Source organism: Somniosus microcephalus, chromosome 19, assembly GCF_052327205.1.
Source record: "Somniosus microcephalus isolate GS21.2 chromosome 19, FLI_Smic_1.0, whole genome shotgun sequence".
Taxonomy (NCBI): Eukaryota; Metazoa; Chordata; class Chondrichthyes; order Squaliformes; family Somniosidae; genus Somniosus; species Somniosus microcephalus.
In genome coordinates, this window is record NC_141005.1 from 41,612,388 (window position 1) to 41,639,180 (window position 26,793).

The window sequence follows — 26,793 nt, forward strand, 5'->3', positions numbered from 1 at the left end:
AATACCAATTCCTGGGACGCTCATAGAAGTTACTCAATTTTCATTTCTATTGAAATCAGTAGAGAAAAGCCACCTGGCTGATCCCTGGAAGATGGCTTTTCAGCTTTAAAAGGAGGCAGCAAAGGGAGAACCTCATAGAGGTATACAAGGGGGAACAAAAGAGGAGCTTTCAGGCAGCAAAAGGCAGGCTCAGAAAAGAACAAGAGTGCAAGGAGAGGAGTTCTCTCCTCGGCTGTAGGGCAGATGCAGGAGTGATTCTGTTTAAGTAAGATGATTCACTTATGATGGGGAAGCATTAAGCGATCATTGCAAAGGCAAGTTGTATTCATTGAAGTAAGTGAAACCAATCATACCTGCGCTGTATGTTCAGCAGATGTGAAATAAAGCAGCTTCCTGATTCACATCAAGCCTCACCTCACCAAATGTCTGCTGCCTTCTGGGGAGATTGAAGAAATACATGCGCGAAAGACACAAATATCTAGTTCAGAACATGTGCCTGGGTTACACTATTGTACAAGTAGATATAGGGCAGTGTGAGGCAACTCCCATAAAAGTGCGATTCTCAGACCACTTACAAGATCCACTGACACCACTGAACCCCAGAAGAGATCTACAGCACACCTAACTTTTTAGCATGGGCCAGGACTTTTCACTTCTGAAGCTGTATTGGCTGTTGTTTAGTAGGTTATCTTAATGGTAATCTTTAAGTATGCATCTGCTAAATTCAGTTATTTTTTACCTGCTCCTGATGATCCTCGGTTTGATCCCCTTATTGCCCTTTAGATTGCTTCACATTTTTTGACCGCCCACTTAGCATTATTGTTCTGGAAAAATGTTGTGTTGTTATGTTTAGCATCTGCAGCAATGCTAATTGCCAGATTCCCCATTGCCCCTAGTGTCCTACCCTTTCTCCTTGCAGGCTTTGTAGAGTTCACTTTTTCCCCCTTGTCTCACTTTGAATTGTTGCGGTTGGCTGTTGACGTGCCACGGACAGCAATATTTATATTTCACAATTAAGTTTCTCAAATAAAACATGCATCGAAGCCCTCGGTGAAAAAGAGCGTATTAACCAAAAATGTCAACATTTTCTGGCAATGAACACTAATTCAGCTGTGCCAGCTTTGTCAGCTCTAATTAAGGTACCAGCTGTTCCCAGAGTACCAGGTCTGCCAGCTATGCAAAGTACACAATTAGCTCCAGATGTTGAGGCACAGCAACCCTCAATTTAATCAGGCATTTTTCCCCCCTTCTGAGTTATTCCCCAGAGATTCAGATCATGTGGTAGATGGAAGGATGCTTCTCTGTGGAGTAGAGAAAGGTAAAAGTGGAAACCAGGCAGCTTGGTTTGTGACATTTAGTTACACAATCCAAGTGGATACACAACCCAAATAGACGACAATATTGCAGTAACAGTATTTATTACAATGGAATAAAATACACTAATTATGAGTTAAGGCCAACATCACCGCAATTTACAAAAATAGTTGATTCCCTAAGTTTTTTTTAACTACAAAACTATATTTCTTTCCATTAGAAGCAGATCAATGCATGGTTATGAATTCACTCTGATGCCCTCCAGTGTCCGACCCCAGTGTCCCTTTGGAATAGAGCTCAAATCATTTGGCAAATTCCATTCGGAATGACGCATTTAGTCCACAGTATTATTGGTCTGCTTTAAAAAAAAAATTGCATATTTAAAAAATACAGGAAACTCTCTCTTAACTGGCAAAATTCAGGAGTAGGCTCAGGTAAGTTTTACTATATATTAGTGGCCGTGTAACCGGGGTTCCTGGATCTGTGGCCGTGTAACCGGGGTTCCTGCACCTGTGGCCGTGCAACAGGGACTCCTGGATCGGTGGCCGTGTAACCGGGACTCCTGCACAAGTGCCATGTAACCGGGGTTCCTGCACCTGTGGCCGTGCAACAGGGACTCCTGGATCGGTGGCCGTGTAACCGGGACTCCTGCACAAGTGCCATGTAACCGGGGTTCCTGCACCTGTGGCCGTGCAACAGGGGCTCCTGGATCGGTGGCCGTGTAACCGGGACTCCTGCACAAGTGCCATGTAACCGGGGTTCCTGCACCTGTGGCCGTGCAACAGGGACTCCTGGATCGGTGGCCGTGTAACCGGGACTCCTGCACAAGTGCCGTGTAACCGGGGTTCCTGCACCTGTGGCCGTGCAACAGGGACTCCTGGATCTGTGGCCGTGTAACCGGGACTCCTGCACAAGTAACGTGTAACCGGGACTCCTGCATAAGTAACGTGTAACCGAGGTTCCTGCACCTGTGGCCGTGCAACAGGGACTCCTGGATCTGTGGCCGTGTAACCGGGACTCCTGCACAAGTGCCGTGTAACCGGGGTTCCTGCACCTGTGGCCGTGCAACAGGGACTCCTGGATCTGTGGCCGTGTAACCGGGACTCCTGCACAAGTAACGTGTAACCGGGACTCCTGCATAAGTAACGTGTAACCGGGGTTCCTGCACCTGTGGCCGTGTACGGGGCTCTCGTACCTTGGTAAGTATACCTCTCTGTAATCCGGACTTTTTGATCAACCGGCACCACGCCGGTCCCATCGGTGCTGAATAAAAAAGAGTTTCCTGTATTGTTTTCTCATCTAAATCTCATATTTTCCATCATAGCATCCACACTCTGACCCATTAAGAATTCCTTTTCCCCAGCCACACTTAATGTATTGCTTCGTCCACTTTTAAGAACATAAGAAATAGGAGCAGGAGTTGACCATTCAGCCCCTCAAGCCTGGTCTGCCATTCGATAAGATCATGGCTGATCTACCTCAACTCCACTTTCCTGCAGTATACCCATATCCCTTGATTCCCTTAATATCCAAAAGTCTATTGATCTCTGTCTTGAATATACTCAACGACTGAGCATCCAGAGCCCTCTGGGGTAGAGAATTCCAAAGATTCACCACCCTCTGAGTGAAGAAATTTCTCCTCATCTCAGTCCTAAATGGCTGACCCCTTACTCTGAGACTGTGACTCCTGGTTCTGGACTCCCCAGTCAGAGGAAACATCCTCCCTGCATCTACCCTGTCAAGCCCTGTAAGAATTTTGTATGTTTCACTGAGATCACCTCTGATTCTTCTAAACTCTAGAGAATATAGGCCTAGTCTACTCAATCTCTCCTCATAGGACAATCCCCCTATGCCAGGAATAAGTCTGGTGAACCTTTGTTGCACTCCTTCTATGGCAAGTATATCCTTCCTTAGGTAAGGAGACCAATACTCCAAGTGTGGTCTCACCAGGGTCCTATATAATTACAGTAAGATATCTTTATTCCTATACTCAAATCCTCTTGTAATAAAAGCCAACATACCATTTGCTTTTCAAATTACTTGCTGTACCTGCACATTAACTTTCAGTGATTCGTGTACAAGGACACCCAGGTCTCTCTGAACACCAACACTTCCCAATCTCTCACCATTTAAAAAATACTCTGCTTTTCTATTTTTCCTACCAAAGTGGATAACTTCACATTTCTCCACATTATATTCCATTTGCCACGTTCTTGCCCACTCACTTAGCCTGTCTATATCCCCTTGAAGCCTCTTTGCATCCTCCTCACAACTTACATTCCCACCTAGATTTGTATCATCAGCAAACTTGGATATATTACATTTGGTCTCCTCATCCAAATCATTGATGTAGATTGTGAATAGCTGAGGCCCAAGCACTGATCCTTGCAGTACCCCACTAGTTACAGCCTGCCAATTTTCTTATATAGTACATATACCACTAGCCCATGTGCATTTCTTTCTAGTTCTCAAAATAGATTGCTATAAGCCACAAGATATGCCATCCTATTATATCAAAATCTGATTGCACGCTGTAACTATTGTTATGTTGAAAAGTAGTACAGTAAATATTCTAATAGAGTGGATCTAGAATCATACCTCCAGGATATGCTAAATTGACACTGTATTGCTCTAAATACCAATGGTTTGGTATTTTGGTCTGGTCATCAACCTATACAATTTGTACCCATTACACAGGATTTCCAAACATTATATAAAGGCAAGAGTAACTTGGAAGAAAGTAAAAGCTGTGGCACTTCATCTCTGCAGTGTGGAATCATGTGAATGGACCTTTAACATATATAATAAAAATAGGCTTTGACATTTCCATCACAAATAAGTTATCATTGTGTTCATTCTGAAGTAGAGCTCTTGAGGCAAGTGCAAAATCATTAAATCAATTGATTTGATTTGTCAGTGTTCAAATTCATGTGTTAAAAAAAATGATTAAAGTAAAATAAAATCTCTGCTCTTTCTTGATATATTTAATTTTGAGCGAAAACCCATTAAAACAGTTCTTTGTCATTGCGTATTCGGTTTAGTGTCAGCCATGGCTCAGTTGGTAGCACTCTTGTCTGTGAGTCAGAAGGTTGTTGGTTCAAGTCCCACTACAGAGATTTGAGCACAAAAATCTAGGCTAACACTCCAGTGCAGTACTGAGAGAGCGCTGCACTGTCAGTGCTGTCTTTCAGATGAGACCTTAAACCGAGGCCCTGCCTGCTCTCTCAGGTGGACGTAAAAGATCCCATGGCACTATTTCAAAGAGCAGAGGAGTTATCCCCGGTGTCCTGGCCAATATTTATCACTCAATCAACATAACAAAAACAGATTATCTGGTTATTATCACATTGCTGGTAGTGGGAGCTTGCTGTACGCAAATTGGCTGCTTCCTTCTTAGTGTGTGTTAGGTTTAGTGTATATTGTGTGTACAATAGGGCACTGAAGAACCGGCATATGAAAGTGATGGTATTGTTAATGAGACTTTTTAGGTATTATAAATTACTAATGTCATCTTCTAAATAAATGGTTAAAAAATAAATCCTGAATGTTCCTGAAAACAGCAGCGGTGTCCATAACTCAAAACAATTTTCTGCAAGTGATCAAGTTCAGCATAGTGAAAGGATTGAGAGTTCAGAACGCTATGATTCCAGTCATGCCAATATTGATCTGCTAATTAGATGGGGTAAGCCATTGGTTTTGCTGCTGCGGAGGTCCCCAATTCGCCATTATGGTTGCTGCAGCATATTCAAATTACTTTTCCAGGAAATTTCAGCGCATGTTTGCAACGTGAAGTTTGACTTGTGGAATGGCATAATTTACAGCATACATCACTGATCGCGCCATTCCAGGAAATTCTGGGTCAGTATCTGTCAATATAACACTGCGAAAGAGATACATCATTTTAATGGGATTCTGAGAATAAATGGCAAGTTCTGAACTTCTCTAAAGAGCAGACCATTGACTGTGGTGCCTTGTTTGGACTTCAATCATAGAATAATAGAATGATACAGCACAGAACGAGGCCTTGACTAAGTGTTCTTGCTCATTGAGAAACTGGTCATTCGCACGCCTTAATAGTGACTACTGGAACGATATATCTCGAGTCCAAAAACACTTTTTATTGATTAATACTTTCACAACTTGCTTAAAACATGGAATATACAAATTTTTTAAACTGCAACCCCTATATAAAAATAAAGCATATTATTTTGTCCTCCAATGAAAACCAAGTGCAAGTATATATGCGAAAGCCATCCTGTTCAGTACACATTACATTTTTACTTCCCTCTTGATCACATCATTAGCTAATGGCAGTACTTTAATATCTCATGTTAATTAGCTGAACATGAACACTCACCACTATATCCAGAATGGCTGATAAGTCTTTTGCTAAAATGTGTATCAGCGGATCTAAGCTTGCCATGATATTTTAATGTATGGTGGGATTTACAGACTAGACTACTGGTTTCTTCTGGTACTCGAGGGCAACTTCAACCTAGGCATAACCGAGAATAAATTAATAGGATGCTAATTCTACCAGTAGGTAGTTTTATTATAGCATTTTTTAAATTAAAAAACAGTACAAGGATGCTTTTATTATTCAAATGGTAGTGATATAGTTAATGCCTCATTTTTTAATGCTGATATTCAAAGTTGAAGATATGGTTAAAACAGTGAGTTGTCCAATAACGAGCAGTTTATTAATATATTAAAAACAATGGTGCAAACAGCAAGTGCTACCATCGAAATATCAAGCAGAATGGCATTACTGAGCTAGCGATGTTGTTATAAACAAATTACTAGGAAAGTCTTTATAGTTCTTTTGATATTGAAAGAGAACATCAATTCAAGAGGTCGCAAAAGTGCTCCTGAAAAAGAGTAGAATTAAAGTGTATCTTGTGCTATAAGTATAATGGCCACCAGCCCACATGATTACATTTAATTTGTGTTACGATGGCTCAAACCAACACTGATCTTCCAGGGTTTATATGAAAGGTGGCCTTTGAGTGAACTCCAACACAGACACCTACTCAAGACATCCAATGTCCCGAAATGAAATTTGTTTGCAGATCTGTGCCAGACCGATTGTAGTTTCAAACTTCAGCGTCCAGATTGGAGCTGAAAGATGTTCCTTTTTAAGTCTGGTAATGGAATATGTTAACTCCTGAGCATTGACATATCAGATGTTTGGGAGCACATCCACTGCAAATCTGCAGTTGCAGGGTTGGAGACAGAAGGGGGTTAAATTTCATTTTATAAATGTGTGTTTCAAATCATTTTTTGAGAGCTTGCTGCTGTTTTTAAAGAGAGTCATTTTCAGAAACATCTTTAGTGATTTTGTTTGCTGTGTTAATACTGAATTGTGGGAAGCCAGATGTCTTGACTGAATGATAAGCTTCTCGCTCTTTGAGTAACATACACAATAGTGATAGACTATTGAATTGCTAGTTTAAAGAAACTGTGCAATTGTGCAGATGTCAGAAGAAATACAAGCTGTTAAGGAAACCGATGGGCACCAAGATGGTGAGACGTTTTCCTCAGTGGAGGCTGCAGGCAGGAGGAGTATAAGAATACAAATATCTGACTCACAGGTGTAAAAAAAAAGCCTTAAATTGGCATTTTAATCACAAAACAATTGCAAATACTGGAAATCTGGACCAAAAACAGAAAAGTCCAGAAATACACAGTTCAGTCAGTAACAGTCAAGTGAAAAGACATGTTATTATTTTGGGTAAAAATCTTCAGGCCCTGTCTTTTCTCTTTAAAGGTGCTGACTGACTTGCTGTTTATTGCTGTGTTTCCTGTTTTGATTCTAGTCCCAATGTTATTTCCAAATGTTACAGCAGCTTTTGATACCAGCACTGAACCCAAGTTTGTGCACATTAAATAGAGTGGGATTGATGGAAAGTAAATAAAGAGTTTAAGGGATACATTTTATCATCAGGAGATTACTGACAAATAATGTACCACCATGATTAACAGTGCAAATACTATTTAGTGGTTCACTGTTTTAATCTTGATCTCATTGGTAGCGATGCAGGATTTCCATGCTGTGCTATCATGGTGTGTGCAGCGGCATGCAAATATACAGGAAACTTTTGTTTAAACAGAGGTTAAATCTCCGGAATGCTCTATCCACCGGCAAAATTCAGGAGTCGGTTCAGATAACTTTTTTTTTTTACTTTTTGTTGCTTTTTTTCTCCATTCCTGGCTCTGCAAGCGTCTAGCTGAAGCTGTTGCTTAGCTACAGAGACACTTGCAAGCTGCGCCGACTGTTTTGAAGCTGTTGCTAAGCAACAGGGTTTGTTGCTAGATACGGAGCTCAGAAGCTCCGTATGTTTTAACATTAGCGCTGGTTTCTCCGGCAGTGTTGATTGACTGGCACCAGCTCGGTCCCGTCAGTGCCGGATACCAGAAAGTTTCCTGTACATTAATGCTGCATTGAAATGATTAACAATTGAATTTAAAAACAATGTTGTTTCTCGCCTCCCCTCCCATTTTCCAATTTGTGTTGTTGAATAAGTGTCCGGCTACAGATTACACTTAATGTTGACTTCAAAAAAAATGGGTTGTCATAAGGTCTAACTCTAAACATTGTTAGTTTAAGTAACCATGGAATTGTGCAGATCCCAGGAAAAATATGACCTGCTGAAGCAAGTACCAGCAAGATGGGACTCTCTCGATGGGTGCTGCATTCAACAATATTATAGTGACAGGAGTTTATTTAAACCTCGATAACTCCGGGATTACAGAAACAAATAAAAAATAATGCATAGGTAGTCTAGACAAATTTAACATCAATAGGTCACACAAGTTAAATCCCAGTTAAGAATTTGGCCACCTGGAGTAAACCATCATATATTGCTGCAAAATATTACCCGATCAACAATTACAATGTAGAAAATGATTTTAACATTTCTTTTTAAAAGCCACTCTCATAATCCCCATAATATTCACTCCAAAAAAACCCTGAGCTGCTGTATAAGAAAGCTGCCTATCTAAAGTATTGCACCAACGCCATTTAAAGCAGGTTTGCGATAAGTTTCTGATAAGTCTCTTCTTCTGTATTCCAGGAATGGTGTTTCTCTACATATTCTTTGGCTTTAGCCACGATGCTTTCCTTCAAACAAGCATCACTGATCAGTCTTTTTGATAATTCAACAAATTCCTGAGAAGGTAAAACAAAAACAATAGAATCAGAATTTCACTCACATAATGCAATTCCCAAACAGATCTTTATTAAAATAGTAACAATGTTTGCTTAGAGAAATTATATTCCAGTGGTGCAGCAATTCTTGCTCCATTCCATAACGGAATAATTGCCAAGTCGTTTTCTATTCCTCTGGTTGGTTTACGCTTCACTGACCTGTTTAAGATGATTGGGTTGGATTGTTGCTCATCATTTCATTGCTATGAAAATTGGCTGAATAATATAACTGATAGCTCTTGGTCCCATGTGTAAAAGATTACACTCCTCTCTTCCCCTCCAACACCCAGCAGCAGTGCTATTACTGAAATATGATAAAGGAAGCAGATCTTACAGAAAAACTGTAAGCCTGAGGGAAGATCTACGGTACATATAAACTAAAGCGTCAAAGCAACCAAGGTGAACGAGACAAGCCAGTTGAGTTCGTACTCCACTATGAGAATTGAGAAATATTCATAGTAATTAAATAGAAAGAGCGAATAATGTACCGTAAAAGAATAGTTTCTCCACTGGGATTTCCTTCTTAAAAATTAATTTTTTTATTTGAAGTGACTCATTTGCAGATAATTTGAAGCTATGCATTGCAATACAAGTCTATGCTTTGAAGTATTATTGTATAGTGCAATCTATGAGGAATAGGATGTACCGCCTGTAGTTTGTATGAACCGCATTAAATTCAGTGTACATAAAACTGGAAGCACAAAGATATATAGAAATTGTACAGGTATTTATGGATGCATTAATTAAAATTATACTAATATACAGCATAAAAAATGGAAAGTGCTAGAAATACGCAGTCAGCATCAGTAAAGAGAAAAAAAATGGTTATATTTCCGGAGTGTATCCTTGATCAGGGGTGCACAGTCTAGACATTATAACCTGTCTTTTCTCTGTACAGATGCTGATAACCTGCTGTGTATGTTCAGCTTTTTGTTTTTATTTCCGATTTGCAGATTTTCTTTTTTTGTATAACTGATACAACATTCCTGTCATATCCAAATGTTTTTCATTAAGAGTATCATAGCATCTTCTCTGTAACAAGCACTTGATATTTTTACAAGACAAAAAAAAATACATCTTATTGATAAAACGCATATGTGGCATGTCTAATCAAATCTGATGGAGCTCCAGTATGCTATTGCTAAAGGTAAGAGGCTGTTTTCATTAACTCACTTTCATCTACTAGGTATTGAATGTAAAAGTCAGCTAGCCAGTTGGTGAAGGATGGTAGACTAGAGCCTTGTCTTTAGTTGCGTACAAGCCTTTAGTTACAGAGACACACATTACATACTGTACACACATGCACACCCGTTAAGCTTGCAACCCTTCCCCAGCCAACCCCCATATATGTGAGAGCAAGAGAATCGCCAAGTAATTCCCACCACCTGCATACAATTAACACCTAATTGCTATACACCACTTAAGTATAATTAACATTGAAGAGACAATAATCATTAGACCATCTTTACTCAATTTTCTTTCAAAACATTGGGCAGCATGGTGGCATAGTGGTTAGCACTGTTGCCTCACAGCGCCAGGGACCCGGGTTCAAATCCGGCCTCGGGTGACTGTCTGTGTGGAGTTTGCACATTCTCCCTGTGTTTGCGTGGGGGTGCTCCGGTTTCCTTCCACAGTCCAAAGATGTGCGGGTTAGGTTGATTGGCTATGATAAATTGACCCTTAGTGTTAGGGGGATTAAATACGTGAGGTTACGGGGATAGGGTGGGATATGTGTTGGTGTAGGGGTTACAGGGATCGGGTGGGATATGTGTCGGTGCAGGCTCGATGGGCCGAAATGGCCTCTATCTGCATTGTGGGGTTTCTGTGATTCTGTGATTCTGTGACATTGGCCTGGAATTTGTGGTTGGAGGCTTGCCGCCCGCGTACGCCTCTCAACTGCAAGAAAACTCCGTACTTACCTGGTGTCTCCAGAGCTTCGGACTCTTGCGGTCCTGGACCTGCAGGCATACGCCTGTGTAAAGGCCCACGCATCCCAGGGGCCTATGCAGTTCGCAAGCGTCCCTGGGAATCACGTGGGCCGGCCCAACCAATGACAGACAAAGGGGGAATCCTATTATGCTTATGGGGAATACCATTTATGTACGGAATCCCCACAAGTATAATAGAAATCACCTAATAAATACAGTTTCACAACACTGAAATAAAAATAAGTAATCACAGGTTCAAAATTAATTAAAATACCCTTTAATTAAACATTTAAAATAAAAATGTAATTTTTTGAAAAATAATTTTAAACGGGACAAAAATAACCTAATTTTAAATGTAAGTGAATGTTTAAATTATTTAACATTTTTTATTTTAAACATTTACTTTAACCCATAAGCTGGTAAAAGGCCTTACACCAGCTTTTACCAGGCCTAAGGGTTTGGTGGGCAAATAGCCCAACTCTGCGCCAGCGAAAGTGAATTTTCAGCGGATGGGTACGATCTGTCAAGGAGAAACTTGACAGATCGCCAGTTCCGGGTTCTCGCTCATGCGCATCGCAGGCGGCAACCCGGAACTTGCGGGGCATTGATGACGGCTTACACTGTGCGTACATGGTCATAGGCCCCGGAAAATCCGGGCCTTTATATTCAATTGTCCAGGGTTTGTGTTTTGCTATTTTATTACCCAGAATAAGATTAAAAGTGGCTTTAATATTTCAGTAGCTTCATAACAGTCCACAGCCTATAACAAACATGCCAGTATTGTACCCTGTATGAGTTACATTGCTCCTCAGGGCCAACTTTACAGAGAATATTTAAACAATCACAGAATCACAGAAATCACAGAAACCCCACAGTGCAGATAGAGGCCATTTCGGCCCATCGAGCCTGCACCGACACATATCCCACCCGATCCCCGTAACCCCTACACCAACACATATCCCACCCTATCCCTGTAACCCCACGTATTTAATCCCCCTAACACTAAGGGTCAATTTATCATAGCCAATCAACCTAACCCGCACATCTTTGGACTGTGGGAGGAAACCGGAGCACCCGGAGAAAACCCACGCAAACAGTAGGTTGATCTGAAGCTGGTCTTTTATTTCATACCAATAGATCTTTTCACTATGGTTTTTAACAATGTTTTCCTATTCTAAAATGTTTTGTGTCATAAAAGTCTCAAGGGGCAACATGCAGATGAGGAAAAAAAGTGGTGAAGGATATATCCTTGGGGGAACTGCAGAGATAACGGTGCAGGAACGTGTTATCAACAAGATGTGATGGGGAATGTGTTACAGGAAGTGTAATACCTGGAGGAACTGAGTGGTATATGCAAGACTTTTAATAGATTTCTAGTGGACCTCCCATTGTGTTGTTGACAGGATATTGGGGGAATTATAATTCTCCTGAAAATTTATCAATTCAAGAAGGCGGTTCACCACCACCTTCTCAAGGGCAATTAGGGATGGGCAATAAATGCTGGCCTTGCCAGTGACACCCACATCCCATAAACGAATTAAAAAAAAATTAAATAAAAGCAGCAGGTATTTGCAACTTCCCTGAAATTTTAATAAAAGTAGTGGCCATTTGGTAAAAAATGGGGCCAGTTATTTAGTCTGCTGGATTTGCGCAAACTTATTAAAACCAGTGGCCGTTTAATACAATGGGAGTCCTCTAACATCCATTAACTAAATAAAAGCAACAAATACAACAAGGTTCCCGAGAAAATCATTAAATAAATAATAGCAGCGAGTCCAACAGGCCTCTCACAAAATGTTTAAAAAGACCCCATGCAACCTTTTACATAAAAAATAACTTAACTTTAGGCCTAAGTTGGTTCATCAGCTTCAGATTGCTATTGATAAAGAATGGCTAAGACTATACCATATAGTCACTAGATGGCATAGTTATATAAGTTTTTTTTAACATTTTGTGCCTGAAATCCAAAAAGATGCCAACCAAAAGGTAAGTTGAGGCTTGGGCTGGATTTTATAACAAATCTTTTCACTACACTTGCAGTGTATTTGTGAATGTCTTATCATTTAAGTGACATGAAGCTTGTAGGAGACTGTAAACTGAAAGTGCCAGTAAAAAATTCAACCCAAGGGGTTTAATATTCCAATTAAATAAAAAATGAAAAATAAGTATAGCTACAAAACAAAAATACAACACATACTATTTTCAGCTAATCATATTTCACTTACAAAAGGTTTATATTAGCCAAAATATACTTTATCACCTTAATATACAGAGTACAAGGAAGCAGCAACCAGTAAACAATTGTGGAAAATATACATGCATACCTGGGAGTGACGAGAGGAATCGTACACTTTATGAATCTGAATGCTTTGCTGATTTGTAAGCATTACAAGATTCGTTTTGTGAGAAATAGCCATAGACATTTACAGTACTAAAGGAGGCCATTTGGCTCATCATATCTGCACCAGCTCTTTGAAAGAGTAATCCATAATGAATCCCACTGCCCTGCTCTCTCCTCATAACCCTGTATCTTCCACTGCTTTAAATATTTATTCACTTTTCCCATAAAAGATGCAATAGTTTCAGCCTTAACCATTCCCTGTGGCAAAATATTCCATGACCCAATAATCCTGCTTAAAGAATTTTCTGCTCACCTCTATCAACACACTCTTCTTGGCAATTTTAAATTGAAGATCTCGTGTTGCTGACACCCCGGCCAGAAGAAAGAGTCTTTCCCTATTCACTCTATCAAGGTCCTTCATAACTTTTAAAACCTCTATTAAATCTCCTCCTAGCCTCCTCCACACCACTGTAAATAGTTCCAGTATCACAACTGTAGTTTCTCATCCCTGGTGTCATCCTTCATTTTGGAAGCTCTCTGATAAACTCAGCAACAAAAGGGAAAAAGGAGAATCTTAAGTTTGTAAATCTTGTAAAGAAACGCACACTCTGAAACTTAGCTCTCATGGTTCATGATAATCATTTCAACCTCTCAATATGTTGCTGCCTTTAAAACATTGCAGACTGTGCTCCATATGGTAAATAAATACTTTCTCCCAGGGCTTTACTACTTATTATGCAAATGTTGTCTGTTCATTCACATTGCATTTCTCCAGTAAAGGCATCCTGAAAACCCATTTATTTTAAAAAGCCTTCCGTTTGTAGGTAGCACAGGTTGTTACAACTGTAGCAGCATTTTGAATGTCCATCTATTCAATTCCAAAGGGCCACTCCACAAGTCAAGCCGCAACTTACATTTTTTAAAACCACAGCCAAGTAATGTTCGCGGTTCAATCGGGGGGCGGGGGGGGCAAAAATAATGTGCCCAGATGTATTTTGAAAAAAATTACTTTGTAGTACCAGTGGAAAGAGCTCAAAACATTAACATAAATTCATCTGGAACAACCTATCTTTGCTGCTTGACAATGCCATTATTTCAACAAAACTTTTCACTGACAGGTCTGATGGACAAAGACAAATAATTCTGATGGAATTACTTTGCTCTGTTTGGATACTACTAGTGGGATAAACAGCTGTTTCCTTATGAAAAGTGTAATTCCTTAAAGTGCAACACCTGTCCACCACAAAGGTTTTGATAACGAAATAAAAAAGTACATGTGTGGAAAATTTGAAACAAAAAATAGAAAACGTTGGAAATACACAACAGGTCTGTCACCAGGACATTTCAGCTGTAACCCTTTGACAGAACTGTCTTTTGTCTTTACAATACAGTTCCTTAAAGTCCACATTTCAAATTCCTAAAAGTATTAGCGATTAGGTTGAATGCCTAGTAATATCACAATTCTTCAAGTTGGAAGGAAAAAACAGGGAGAAGGACAAGAACGTGCCTTACAAACATGTACAGCATATGCAATGTCAACAAAGTCAAACCAATACATGTATAATTTGGATATAACAAGAGATGCCTGCATTAGTTATAGTGCTGTTGTACTCATTAGAGATGCTCAAACTAATATCCCTTTTCTTGATCACCAACACAACTTGCCTCGCTTTCAAACACTGGCACTGTCAAACAAATGCTGTACGTGGAGACACTAAGATTTGTAATGTACAAAGAATGTATAAATGATCAACACTTAATTTACGTGCACTGTAACAACGTGCTCTTATTGAAGTAAAAAATGTTCTGATCTATTTCTCCAAGATTCAGCACAAAAATTTACAAAAAAACCCACTTTGGAACTGTTACAAGAATGATAGTGTATGTGCACGTTTTACATGCAAGGAAAATACAATGGGGGTGCCGGCTCCTTTAGGCGTTAAAGAGCCTCCGAGGTGGCCAAGATGGGGCCCTCAGTTGAAACGCCGGTTTAGCCCACGTTTAGAGCAAGATGCCATCTTGGTAAAGGAGTTGAAGTACATGCTAGGAAAGGTCGCCAGAAGGATCGTTAAGGGGCTGATTGCTACTTAAATTGTCTGCTAGCGCTCATTAACGAGGCTACATGACATTTTGGTGGATAGCAATTGACCCAATGTCTCCAACAGCGACCAGTTGTTGCTAAGGATTACGAGCGCTACTTAAAGGCAGACTCACGTTTTACTGTATACTTGCTGCTGGAGGTTTGAAGAGGACATTTGAAACACTTTGGGAGACTTTCTGGGACAGTTTGTCAAGACTTCACCAACACTATCAACATTTATTAAAGAAATTCTCTGAGGAATTCACCCAAAAAGAGTAAGTGCTGTGCTATTCCATCTTATTGGACACCTTATAGAGTCTCCAGGAGAAAGGAAGTGCTTGGTCATGGGCATCTTGCTAGGGGTCCCCCTTGGTCTGCAGAATGAATGGGAGGATGACATGAGGTCACGCAGAGCAGCACCAGCTGCAGCAGGAGAGAGGGACAGGAGGGCGAGGTGGACTCCTTACCCCGAGGGTATAGGACATCCCTCCTCCTCTGGACCTCCTCCACCAGGATCTCCAGTGCCGCGGCCGAGAACCTTGGTCCCTGAGCCACCCTGCACCGTGCCGCTGTGTGTCAGCCAATGCACTCCACACCTTCAGTGGAAGTGCATCCGTGGAGCCCACATATATCGCTCAACGAAAATTGCGTCCTATCAGCACTTGAGTGCTAAACCTGCAGGTGTCTGATTTAGCACCTCCAGGCAAGTTCAAATTATGGCAATCAGCAATTAGGATCAAAACTGCGTGATAAAACCAGACTTTTAAACAGGCATGTCTTATTAGCACAAAACCCATTTAGCATCTGTTTACACTCTTTCACCAAAATGACCCCCAATACTCTTTTTTTTTTTTAAAAAGTTGGGTGGGAACTACAGGAAAATTTGATTTTCTTGAGGTCTTAGCTGCTTCTGTGTAGCTCTGTCAACTGTCAAAACTAGTAATGCTTTCAGAATTCCAGGACATTTGATAAATTATCAGAGTGCTATACGGCAGAGGGTTCAAAGGGATATTCTTATTAAAAAAGATTTTGTACAACTATACTAAAATGTGGAACACCCATTAAAATGTGAATTATATTTTTTATTTTCAAATATGTGGATTCCAGAATGAAAACAAAATTAATTGTGCGGACACCTGTAGACTTAGAATTGACAGAGTCCTACAATTTTTGCTAAGGGGCAAGAAGTGTATTCAGTCGTTAGCCACAGAAAATGTTACAACTTGTAAAATACTCGGCCTTCCTTTTACAGGAAACTCTCGTTTAAACGGCACCTAAATATCCGGAATTCTCTATTAACCGGCAAAATTCTCACTCCGAAAACAACACCTCAATAACCGGCAATGTTGCCGAGGTCCGAGTCTCCCACAGTGGCCGAGTTAGTCAGTGGGGGTAGTTCTCCAAACTGCCACTACTCGGCTTCTTGGCGCTGTCGGAAGTCGGAACACCTCAATACCCCTGTAACAGGAGTCTGACTCTCCCGCGCTGCCGGTAGTCTCTTCTGATCTGCCATTTTACAGGGGTAGTGTGCATCTCCCACGCTGCTGGTAGTCATTGCATTGCATTACCTTCAACTGGCAGTAATGTACTTAATCAAGCATCTTCCACCATCCATTTAACACAACATTCTGTAGGTGAGTACCCAATGACTGTAAACTGCACATTTCTTGGTTTTTTAATTTTTCTTTGTCTAAAATAGCCTCGGTAGATAACCCTCTCCGTCATCTGGAATTTTTGATCAACCGGCAACACGCCAGTCCAGTCGGTGCTGGATACCAAAGAGTTTCCTGTGGGCAGAAGATTCAATTTCCCTTCTTCCCAAGCCTGATTCACACAATTACGATGAAAATGCAAGTTTATTGGTTTAGTCTTTGCGCTACTCCATACAGACACCATCTATGTGCCCCATCTGTCTGCGAATATAATAACCCATCAATCAATTAGAATCTCTTAATTTTATTTCATTTAATACATCAAAGCTCGTTATGTGATATATATTGGGTAAAATTAAACAGATGCCGTTACTAAATTATCACTTTACCAGCAGATCAGCTCCTCTGTGACATTGGCTGCTATAACACTAGCCAGTGATTCACGCTGAAAACTAGCACTGCATTTTCCATCTTTCCAAAAAAAGATGCAGGAGATTGCGACATCTTTTTGTCAACTGTGAACTGCCAGCTAGCAGCAAGCACAATCACAGCAACTGAATCTGACTTTTCAATGTGAAAGAAAAGCTAAACCACACCAAATGGGAATATTTTAACAAAACTTAGTACAGATTAGTATTACTACAAAGCATACAGGAAACTTTGGTTTATCCGGAGGTTGTATGTCCAGAATACTCGATCTAACAGCAAAAATCAGGAGCCGTTTTTTGTAAGTTTTTTTAGATCTCGTTCTTTTTTTTTCCCCCCAGTCAGCCACTGCAAGGTCTGCAGCTATAGCAACAGCTTCAGCTTCAGCTAGAGACACTTGCAGCTGCAGCCGACTCTTTAGAAGCTGTTGCTAAGCAACAGTGTTTGTTGTCAGATACGGAGATGAAAACCTCCGTATGCTTCAACATTAACTTTGTATGTCCAGCAGTTTTGATAGATCGGCAACACGCCGGTCCTGTCGGTGCCGGATATCACAAAGTTTCCTGTACTAATAACTGTTTTCATACAGTAATCTCAGTGATGGAATGCAAACACACCCCAATATTCTTTTCATAGTGTAATCTCAGCTACATGAACTTTATTCAGCAGATGATTAAAAAGAATGATTCTTCAATGTTCCATTTTTACACCAGACCCGTTTGAGCAGAGATGGAAAATGCTTGCAGATTTTGTGCTTTTATGGGTTAGTGTATGGTAAAATTGATTCAACTTTTAAGTGATTCTGAGCAACCTTCTCTGCACTGGTTTCCAATCTATAGTAGTTATGTTGAAATGGAAAGCATTTGAAGCTGGTGCAGATGCCATTATCGCCAAACGTACTGAAACAAGTAACTTCCAGGGGCCAACTGGCCATCGAATTAAAAGAGCTGGCAGCCAGTTGCAGTTTTGTGGCATTATTGTGAGTAGCAACAAAATGAATTTAAAAAAAACGGCAGCCATTAATCATGGTCCTGATATTTCTGGGGAGGGAATGGGGCGATTGTCAGTGGCCAGGAAACCCAGGAAAGACGGAGGTCCTGCCAAGTTTAACAGCAGCACCTCATTTGAATTTTTTTTCTTCATTTCCCGTCAGGCAGCTGGCCAGATTGAGAGGCTGGTCGCTGCCGAGTGGGAAGGCCTGCTGTTCAAGAGACCGCAGCTGGGGACCAGAGAGGAGGGAGGGAGAGATTGCAGGGGTGGTGTGGGGGAGGATATCGCCGGGGGGGGGGGGGGGGCGGGGGGGAAAGAGAGAAAACAAACAGTCATCAGACTGCAGATGGGGGGCAAAGAGGAGAGGGGGAGACTTAAGAAAGGACATACTTGCTCTCGAGTCAGTACAAAGAAGGTTCACTCGGTTAATCCCAGGGATGAGGGGATGGACATATGAGGAGAGGTTGAGTAGATTGGGACTCTACTCATTGGAGTTCAGAAGAATGAGAGGCGATCTTATTGAAACATATAAGATTGTGAAGGGGTTGGATCGGGTGGATGCGGGGAGGATGTTCCCAATGATGGGTGAAACTAGAACTAGGGGGCATAGTCTTATAATAAGGGGCTGCTCTTTCAAAACTGAGATGAGGAGGAACTACTTCACTCAGAGGGTGGTAGGTCCATGGAATATGCTGCCCCAAAAAGCTGTAGAAGCTACATCATTACATAAATTTAAAACAGAAATAGACAGTTTCCTAGAAGGGAATTAAGGGTTATGGGGAGCGGGCAGGAATTTGGACATGAGTCTAGGTTCGGATCGGTCATGGCCCTGTGGGTAGCGGAGCGGGCCCAGGGGCCGTGTAGCCTGATCCTGCTCCTATTTCATGTGTCTAATTCTGTTAGATTCAGGAGATGGTTCTGGATAGTGGATTGGCGGTTAGGATCAGATCAGCCATGATCTTATTGAATGGCGGAGCAGGCTCGAGGGGCCGATTGGCCTACTCCTGCTCCTATTTCTTATGTTCTTATGAGACATTAGATCGTGACGGGGGGATGGTCACGGGGAGGTAGACAGATCGTGGCAGGTTTGCTTGGGGAGGTGGGGGCGGGGGGCGAAGAGGAGGCGGAAGCACTCTAGCTCCTCCTGGCCCACAAGCAGTGCTGGAAAAGCACTTGCCTGCCACAGCCGGCAGCTCTCGTTTAGCTGCCGGGTTTCCAGAGTCCTGGGAAACCTGGCCCTCGGCCGTTAAATCCAAATGGCTGCTAAAATCTGAGGCACGCAACTTCATTAACATATTCTAATTACGGACCCGCCTCTCTATTCAATAGTATTGTGAAAGTACCATCACCATAAGGAAAGCAGCAGTTCAAGGAGAAATCCCACCGCCACTTTCTCTGGGCACCTTGGGGATGGGCAATAAATGTGGCCTTGCCAGTGTCACCTAAACCCCAAGAACAAAGAAAAAAATTAAGTATAAAAGTAGAACTGGATTGTGGTATGGTCAATTTTTCTGTAAAACAAACCAACAATTCTACGTCTGTTGTCCATCACGCTAAACTGTATACATTTAAACATGTGACTTTAGACCATTATCATGAATAAATGTTTAATATAACTACATTTTTAATTTGACCAGACTTTCAATATCCTGAAGTTAAAATTTTAATTGTTAATGAATATAATAATTATAACTTTTTGAGCTAGAAGCGTCTTCAATAATTTTTAAAAAACTGGTTACTTTTGTAAGTGTGCACTCGTGATAAACAGAAATTACTGCTTGAATATAAGCAATTTCAGAAATGACACCAAGAAGTTTATCAGGAGTAGAGCTATTTGCTGACAAAAGATTCCATACTGTCTTAGCAGAAATTCTTCAGGATGAACATATGGGATAAGAAAAAATGGGATTACAAAATGATGAGACTCTTAGGTATGTGCAACTATTTTAGTAAAAACGCATACAACCAATGGAATCAGAGGAAAGCTTTGTAGGCCTACCACATCCAGTCAAAAATAGTGCTGGACAACTAGGCAGCCAACAGGAGGAGGAGGCTCCATGAAAATCCCCATCCTCAATCATGGTGGAGTCCAGTACGCGAGTGCAAGAGACAAGGCTGAAGCGTTTGTAATTGTCTTCAGCCAAAAGTGCAGTGTGGAAGATCCTCCTTGGTCTTCCGAGGTCACCACCATTATAGATGCCAGTGTCCAATAAATTTGGTTCACTCCTTTAACAGCTGGAAATAGCAAAGGCTATGGACCCTGACAATATACCCACTGTTTTGGTAAAGACCTTTTTACGAGAGCTAGCCATTCCCTTACAGTACATCTACGACACTGGCATCTACCAGACAATGTGGAAGATTGTCCAGGCATAATCTATCCATTAAAAACAGGACAATTACCACCCTATTAGCCTCCTCCCAATCAATAAAGTGATAGAAGGAATCATCAATAGTGCCATCAAGAAACTCCTATTACCAATAATTTGCTTACTGTTTGGGTTGTACCAAAACCAGTCAGCTCCAAACCTCATTACATCCTTGATCCAGATATGTATGCAAGAGCTGAACACCAGAGGAGAGGTGAGATTGGCTGCCTTTGACATCAAGACTGCATTCAACCAAGTACGGCACCAAGGAGCCCTAGCAAAATTGATGTCAATGAGGGTCAAGGGGAAAACCCTCCAGTGGCTGGAGTCACAGATGCAAAGGAAGGTGTTTCTGATACTCGGACGTCAATCATCACAGCTCCAGGACATAATTGCAGGATTTCCTCAGGGAAGTCACCTTGGCTTATCCATCTTCAGTTGCTTTATCAATGACCTTCCCTCTGTGTTCAGGTCAGTTGTGGGACTGTTTGCTCATGACGCCACAATGTACGGCTCCATTCACAACTCCTAATGAACCGGCCCATGACAGTCTACACCAGGACTTGGATATAATCTAGGCTTGGGTTGGCAAGTGGTAGGTAACATTTGTACCACATAAATTCCAGGAAATGACCACCGCCAAAAAGAGAAAGCCCAACCATCTCCCCCTGATGTTCAACAGCACTACCACTGGCAAGTGACCAAACATCAACATTTTGGGTTATCACCATTTACTAGAAGCTTAACTGTACCAGCCAAATCAACACCATGGCTATAAGTACAGGGCAGAGGCTGGGTACTCTGCAATGAGTGACTCATTTGCTGACCAGTCAAAGCATCTCCATGATCTACAAGGCTCAAGTCAGGAGTGTGATGGAACACTCACCACTTGCCCAGATAGGTGCAGCAGCAGCAACAATATTCAAGAAACTTGACATCAACCAGGACAGAGCAGTTCACTTGATCAGAGCTCCTGCCACTGGGCTCAATCTCCACACGATCCATTACCAGTGCACTGTGCCTGCATTTGTACAATCTACAGTATGCAATTCAGCAACCCACCAAGGTTATTTTAACAGGTTCCCTTCCATGCAACCTCTACCACGGAGAAGGACAAGAGCGGCAATATTGAGTGAACACCATTACTTCCAACTTCCCTTCCGAATCTTGTACTATTCCTTTTCCATACCCCATGATAAACCTCTCCTCTACAGTCTTTCAAATACACTTCCAGCTAGAACAATGCACATTTTCACTCCTCCTTCCCATCCTCCTTTTTGCTTTCGCCTGAAAGATGCTTGGCTTGGTATTTCTTCTATAGGATTTGGTATGTCTATTTATAAACCACCATTCATTAATAGTAAGTAGGCAAGTAAACAGCATCAAAGGCACAGTAGATTTATACCTAATTTAACTATTCAACCTTGGAATACAGAAAGTAATAAAGTCATGTACCCTGCACTAAAACTCATGTAAAACTGGACTGGAAATGTCCCTTACATTCGATTTTATTGCAGGAGATAGCACGGTCTATTATTTTCTATATTCCAAGGAGGAATAATTAAGTTCCATATATTACTGTAAATCTGTGTTTTTGCTACTGTTTATGTATCTACTTACTATTAATAAATCTGTTTTGCTAGATTCGGCACATCCTATTGGGGGCAATTGGGCCCAACATCACCCATAATTCAACATTAATTGGGAAGCTCACACAGAAAATCCACAAGGATGCCCAAAGTATGGAGTAAAAATATCCTGTTGACGTTTTTGCTCGGTGTCTAACTCATACTCTACATGAACTGTGACTATTTGATACTGAAAGTACCCTGAAAGTGGAGAAACATTCTATTCCCCAACTAACCTACCATAAAGATGATAATTGTGAAGCTTTTTAACCACCCCAGCGTCTCCCCAAACTTCAGCATTTATTCCAGGTCATGCTTCTAATATAATTGTCATGAAGTCCATTGGTAAAAATGTAAGCTGCTGATAAGAGAAATAAGGTCATACATCCTTACATTCTCGTTGTTACATAAACCTTAAGGAAGGTGAATCTTCAATTCCTCAGTCCCATTAAATACTAGAATGCTGCTGAGCTCTGACTTTAATCTTTTATCTTGAGATTATTAGCATTGTTCCTATTAAAATTACAGTCTTGAAATTCATACCCTCATACTAGATTTATTAGTATGTGAAGCACACAGAATCTGTCAGTATTTTCTATATAAAAAATTCATATACTTAATTCCCAACAAATCATTTTCTGACCTATTACTATTAAATAAAATTTCTGAAGTGTAGGTCAATGAAAAGAATGATTATCTACTTTAAAGCACTGATTAGGAAAATAATTTACTGATTCATTAAGCTCCTCACTCTTCCAATTTAAAATATTATCCATAAATAACTTAATGGAACAAGAAAGTGAAATGGCAAATATAAGAACAAAATTTGAATAATTGTTTCCTTTTGCATTTTAACAAAAAAAAAATTTGCAGTCAGATTAGAACATGAATTGATAATCTGAACTGGCAATCTAGAACCACAAATGGGCCCCAGGCTGGCTGAGGTAGTTTTGTTACATGTAAAACTCCTGGACTAGAAAACACAATTGAATGGGAATAGTACATCAGAACTCTGGGTATAGATCAGGTGTATCGCCCAGAATATCTACACCTGTTCATCTAATCCACTGTCATAACTTCAGTGGGAGATTGGAGGAACCCTCATAGAAACTGAGTAGAAAACTAAAAATGGCCTTTTCCGCCCTTTCTCCAGGGGTTCCGCCAATCTGGATTAACATAAGATCAAGTTGCATATTTATTTAATCCAAATGTTATACATGTTATATACTGCTATATTAAACTCCATTTACAAATATGAAAAACAAAATTGAGCATTTTTGTTTTGGCTACAGCATTTAGTCATTAGTGTTCTTGTATTCCTCTATTTAAAATAGCTCAGGATTCATTATTTAACTCATCCTTTATCTGTTAGTTAATTGCCCCCACTATTTCTACACAATAATTACCAGATACTACAATGCACTGGCATATGCACAGATTATAAATAGAAAATAATTGAAATCTGGAAGTGATTACAATTGCAGGAGTTCAAATGAGGTCATGTACTTAAAGAGCAAAGCCCAGTGTGGGCGGTTAGATTAGCCATCTGAACCAGACACTAGATTAGAGTCTCCAGGGTAACATTTATTATTTATACTGTATCACTTCAAGTTTGTGTGAAATAATGTACATCTGGGTGTCTATTTTAACCATGTATAACACTGCAACTTCTTTGTAGTAAGGTGGGGAAATACAAATATTTCTCAGCAAATTTGAACAACTCAGTAATTTTCATTTGACAGCAATTAATCGACTGTTTCACACAATTCAACATGAAAGCTAAGGTTAACTGAGAAGGCACTGATCTCTTGTAATCACCTGGTGATTTCTGATGCATGCAACTTGGAAAATGAACAGCTCATCTCTCGAGAGTTTACAGAAGAACTGCGTGATCTTTGCTTTATGTGCTTACCTCTAAAAAAGATCGATTCTTTCCGAACCTCTGCATGACAACCATCTTTGACCACAAATGATATCTTAGCAAAAGATTCAGTGATAAATTGTACAAGGTAAGTTTGTATGAAGCAGGCTTTTCTGTCCATTTGATAGCATCCTTCCAGAATATCAACTCTTCTTGCATAATGTCAATCCTACTTAGTGTCTAGTTGTTTCTTAAATAAGTTCAGTGCCCTGGCCTCAGCCAATCTTTCTGGCAACTAATCCAGCTGTTGATCATCCTCCATATAAAGAAATACTGCCTGATGTCTGCCATCATTTCACTCTGTGTCTCCTTGTCCTGCTGCCCTGACATGTCTTATTGTTTTGGACTTAATTTCTCTATCCCATGAAGGATCTTTATCTTTCTACAAGAACCTCTCTCAGAAGTCTCCTTTCAAGGCTGAAGAACCCAGGCTTATCAAGACTCCACTGTCCCATTTTCTTTATGGGATAAGCAAAAGCATCTTGACCTATATGTACTTTTCAAAAAATACAACATGTGCACCAGACAAAATAGTTTAAAAATTGAAGCACAAGATTGCTTCTTCTTAGAATTTTACTTAGGACTTAGATGCAGTGGGGTAAGATACTGACCTTTCACCTCTAGGACTAATTGGACAACTCTTTCCAATGGCCTCCTTCTGTGCTGTATGATTCTATGACCTGGGTTCAAATTCAGCCTAGGTTGGTGGGATGATTGTCAACAGCGTTAACTTAAACAATCTCCTATGTTCCTCTCGCCTAATTAACACTTAAAACTCTTCTACTGCATTTGGAGGATAGAATTGTACAATTTGTTAGCCTAGATTATGCACTCAAGTGAGAATTTAAACTTCCTCAAAGGCTGACACCTCTGAGGGAATGCTGCATTGCTGGAGATGTCATCCTTCAGATGCCTCATCAAGTCAACAGCCCATCTACCTGTTCTGCTGCTTCAAGTGGACGTTAAAAACCTCAAGGCACTGTTCAAAGAAGAGCAAGGAGTTCTCTTTCAACTAATCCATCAAAAACAGATTAACTGGTTTGTCATCTAATTACTGTTTGTGTGACTTTGCTATGCAAAAAATGGCTGCCAAGTTTACAGAAATGTAATTCATTCGATGTAAAGCACTTCAATTTTACTGGTGCTCCATGGTGCCACACTCGGCCAAATGCTGCCTTGATGTCAAGGGCAGTAACTCTTATCTCACCATGTAAGCATTTACTCAAAAATATCCAGCTGGATTGGAAAATATAGCAGCAGGTAAAGCAAATTCTTGATTACATAAAGCAGTACATGAACTAAGTGCCACTTCTGTGAAATGTAGAAAGATGAGGCAATTGTTCAAAATGCAGCACTTTCACTTCCGGAGATAGGAGGAACTTAGTCGCAGTATTGGGCAAAAAGGAAAACGTAGCTTGCCAACTGCCATATCCACATGCCAAGATAAGAAACATAGAAACATAGAAGATAGGAGCAGGAGTAGGCCATTCGGCCCCTCAAGCCTGCTCCGCCATTCAATGAGATCATGGCTGATCATCCAAACTCAGTACCCTGTCCCTGCCTTCTCCCCATACCCCTGGATCCCTTTAGCCTCAAGAAATATATCCAACTCCTTCTTGAATATATTTAATGAACTGGCCTCCACTGCCTTCTGTGGCAGAGAATTCCACAGGTTCACCACTCTCTGGGTGAAGAAATTCCTCCTCATTTCAGTCCTAAATGGCTTACCCCTTATCCTTAGACTATGACCCCTGGTTCTGGACTCCCCGGCCATCGGAAACATCCTTCCTGCATCTAGTCTGTCCAGGTCTGACAGAATTTTATAGGTTTCGATGAGATCCCCTCTCAATCTTCTAAACTCCAGTGAGTATAAGCACAATCGACACAATCTCTCCTCATACGTCATTCCTGCCATCCCAGGTATCAGCCTGGTGAATCTTCGCTGCACTCCCTCCATGGCAAGAACGTCCTTCCTCAGATAAGATTTGTTCATTACGAACATTTGTAGTTCACTAACTCTCTGTACTGACATGAAGGCTAGTAACTAACCGTCTTCACTGAAAGGAATTTAAGATCACAGAGACCCATGTGTTCAAAAGGTTCTGATATTAACTTGGTCAGAACCAAATTCATGTTTCAAACAAGGACAGCCTGAGGAATGAAAGGCCCTGTTCCAGCCATAGGGCATTCCTGCACTGCTAGATCTGCAAGACTTGGTGTTAGGTAGAAATAGTTGCAACACAATTATTTGGATGGAGTCCCTGATCCACCAGCATCTGAAGCTTCAATAACATTTTCAGCATATCACACCCCAGTGGACTGAAGTGACGAGTGTGGCATCAGTTGACAATTTACTAGCCATCTAAGGACACCAACAATCAGGACCAAAATTTCAGGTTGAACTTGTTACATTGAACAACTTCTCCTTTGACTCCATTCACTTCCTCCAAATAAAAGGTGTGCTATGGGAACCCATATGGCTCTAGCTATTCCTGTCTATTCGTGGGATACGTGTAACATTCTTTGTTCCAGTTCTACACAGGACCCCTCCCTCTCACCTCTTTTTTGGTAGATTGATGACTGTTCGTTGTCACTTCCTGCTCTCACACTGGAGAATTTCATTAACTTTGCTTCCAATTTCCATCCCTCCCTCACCTTCACATGGTCTATCTCCGACTCTTCCCTTCCCTTCCTCAACTTCTCCATCTCCATTTCTGGGATAGGCTGTCAACCAATACGCACTTCCACCCACCCCACTTCCTGCAAGGACTCTATTCCATTCTCTCGGTTTCTCCGTCGTCGTCGCATCTGTTCTGACGATGCCACCTTCCACGCCAGGTCTTCTTTTTTCCTCAACTGAGGATTCCCCGCCACCATGGTTGACAGGACCCTTGACCATGTCCGTCCTATTTCCCGCACTTCTGTTCTCATCGCTTC

At 40.9% G+C, this 26,793-nt stretch overlaps 1 protein-coding gene across 5 annotated transcripts in view; it reads right to left on the reverse strand.

The window, feature by feature from the left end:
• Positions 1-5,412: 5,412 nt before the first annotated feature.
• The window catches only part of glt1d1 (glycosyltransferase 1 domain containing 1), an 81,698-nt gene continuing 60,317 nt past the window's right edge, over positions 5,413-26,793 (reverse strand). For 4 of the 5 annotated variants that reach the window (XM_085961689.1, XM_085961686.1, XM_085961690.1 and 1 more), the window contains one exon: positions 5,413-8,482. In XM_085961689.1, coding sequence (XP_085817815.1) covers positions 8,336-8,482 — 147 coding nt within the window. In that variant the 3' untranslated portion in view covers positions 5,413-8,335. Of the gene's footprint in view, positions 8,483-19,287; positions 19,381-26,793 lie in introns of all 5 variants that reach the window. The other variant, XM_085961687.1, reaches the window with a different exon arrangement.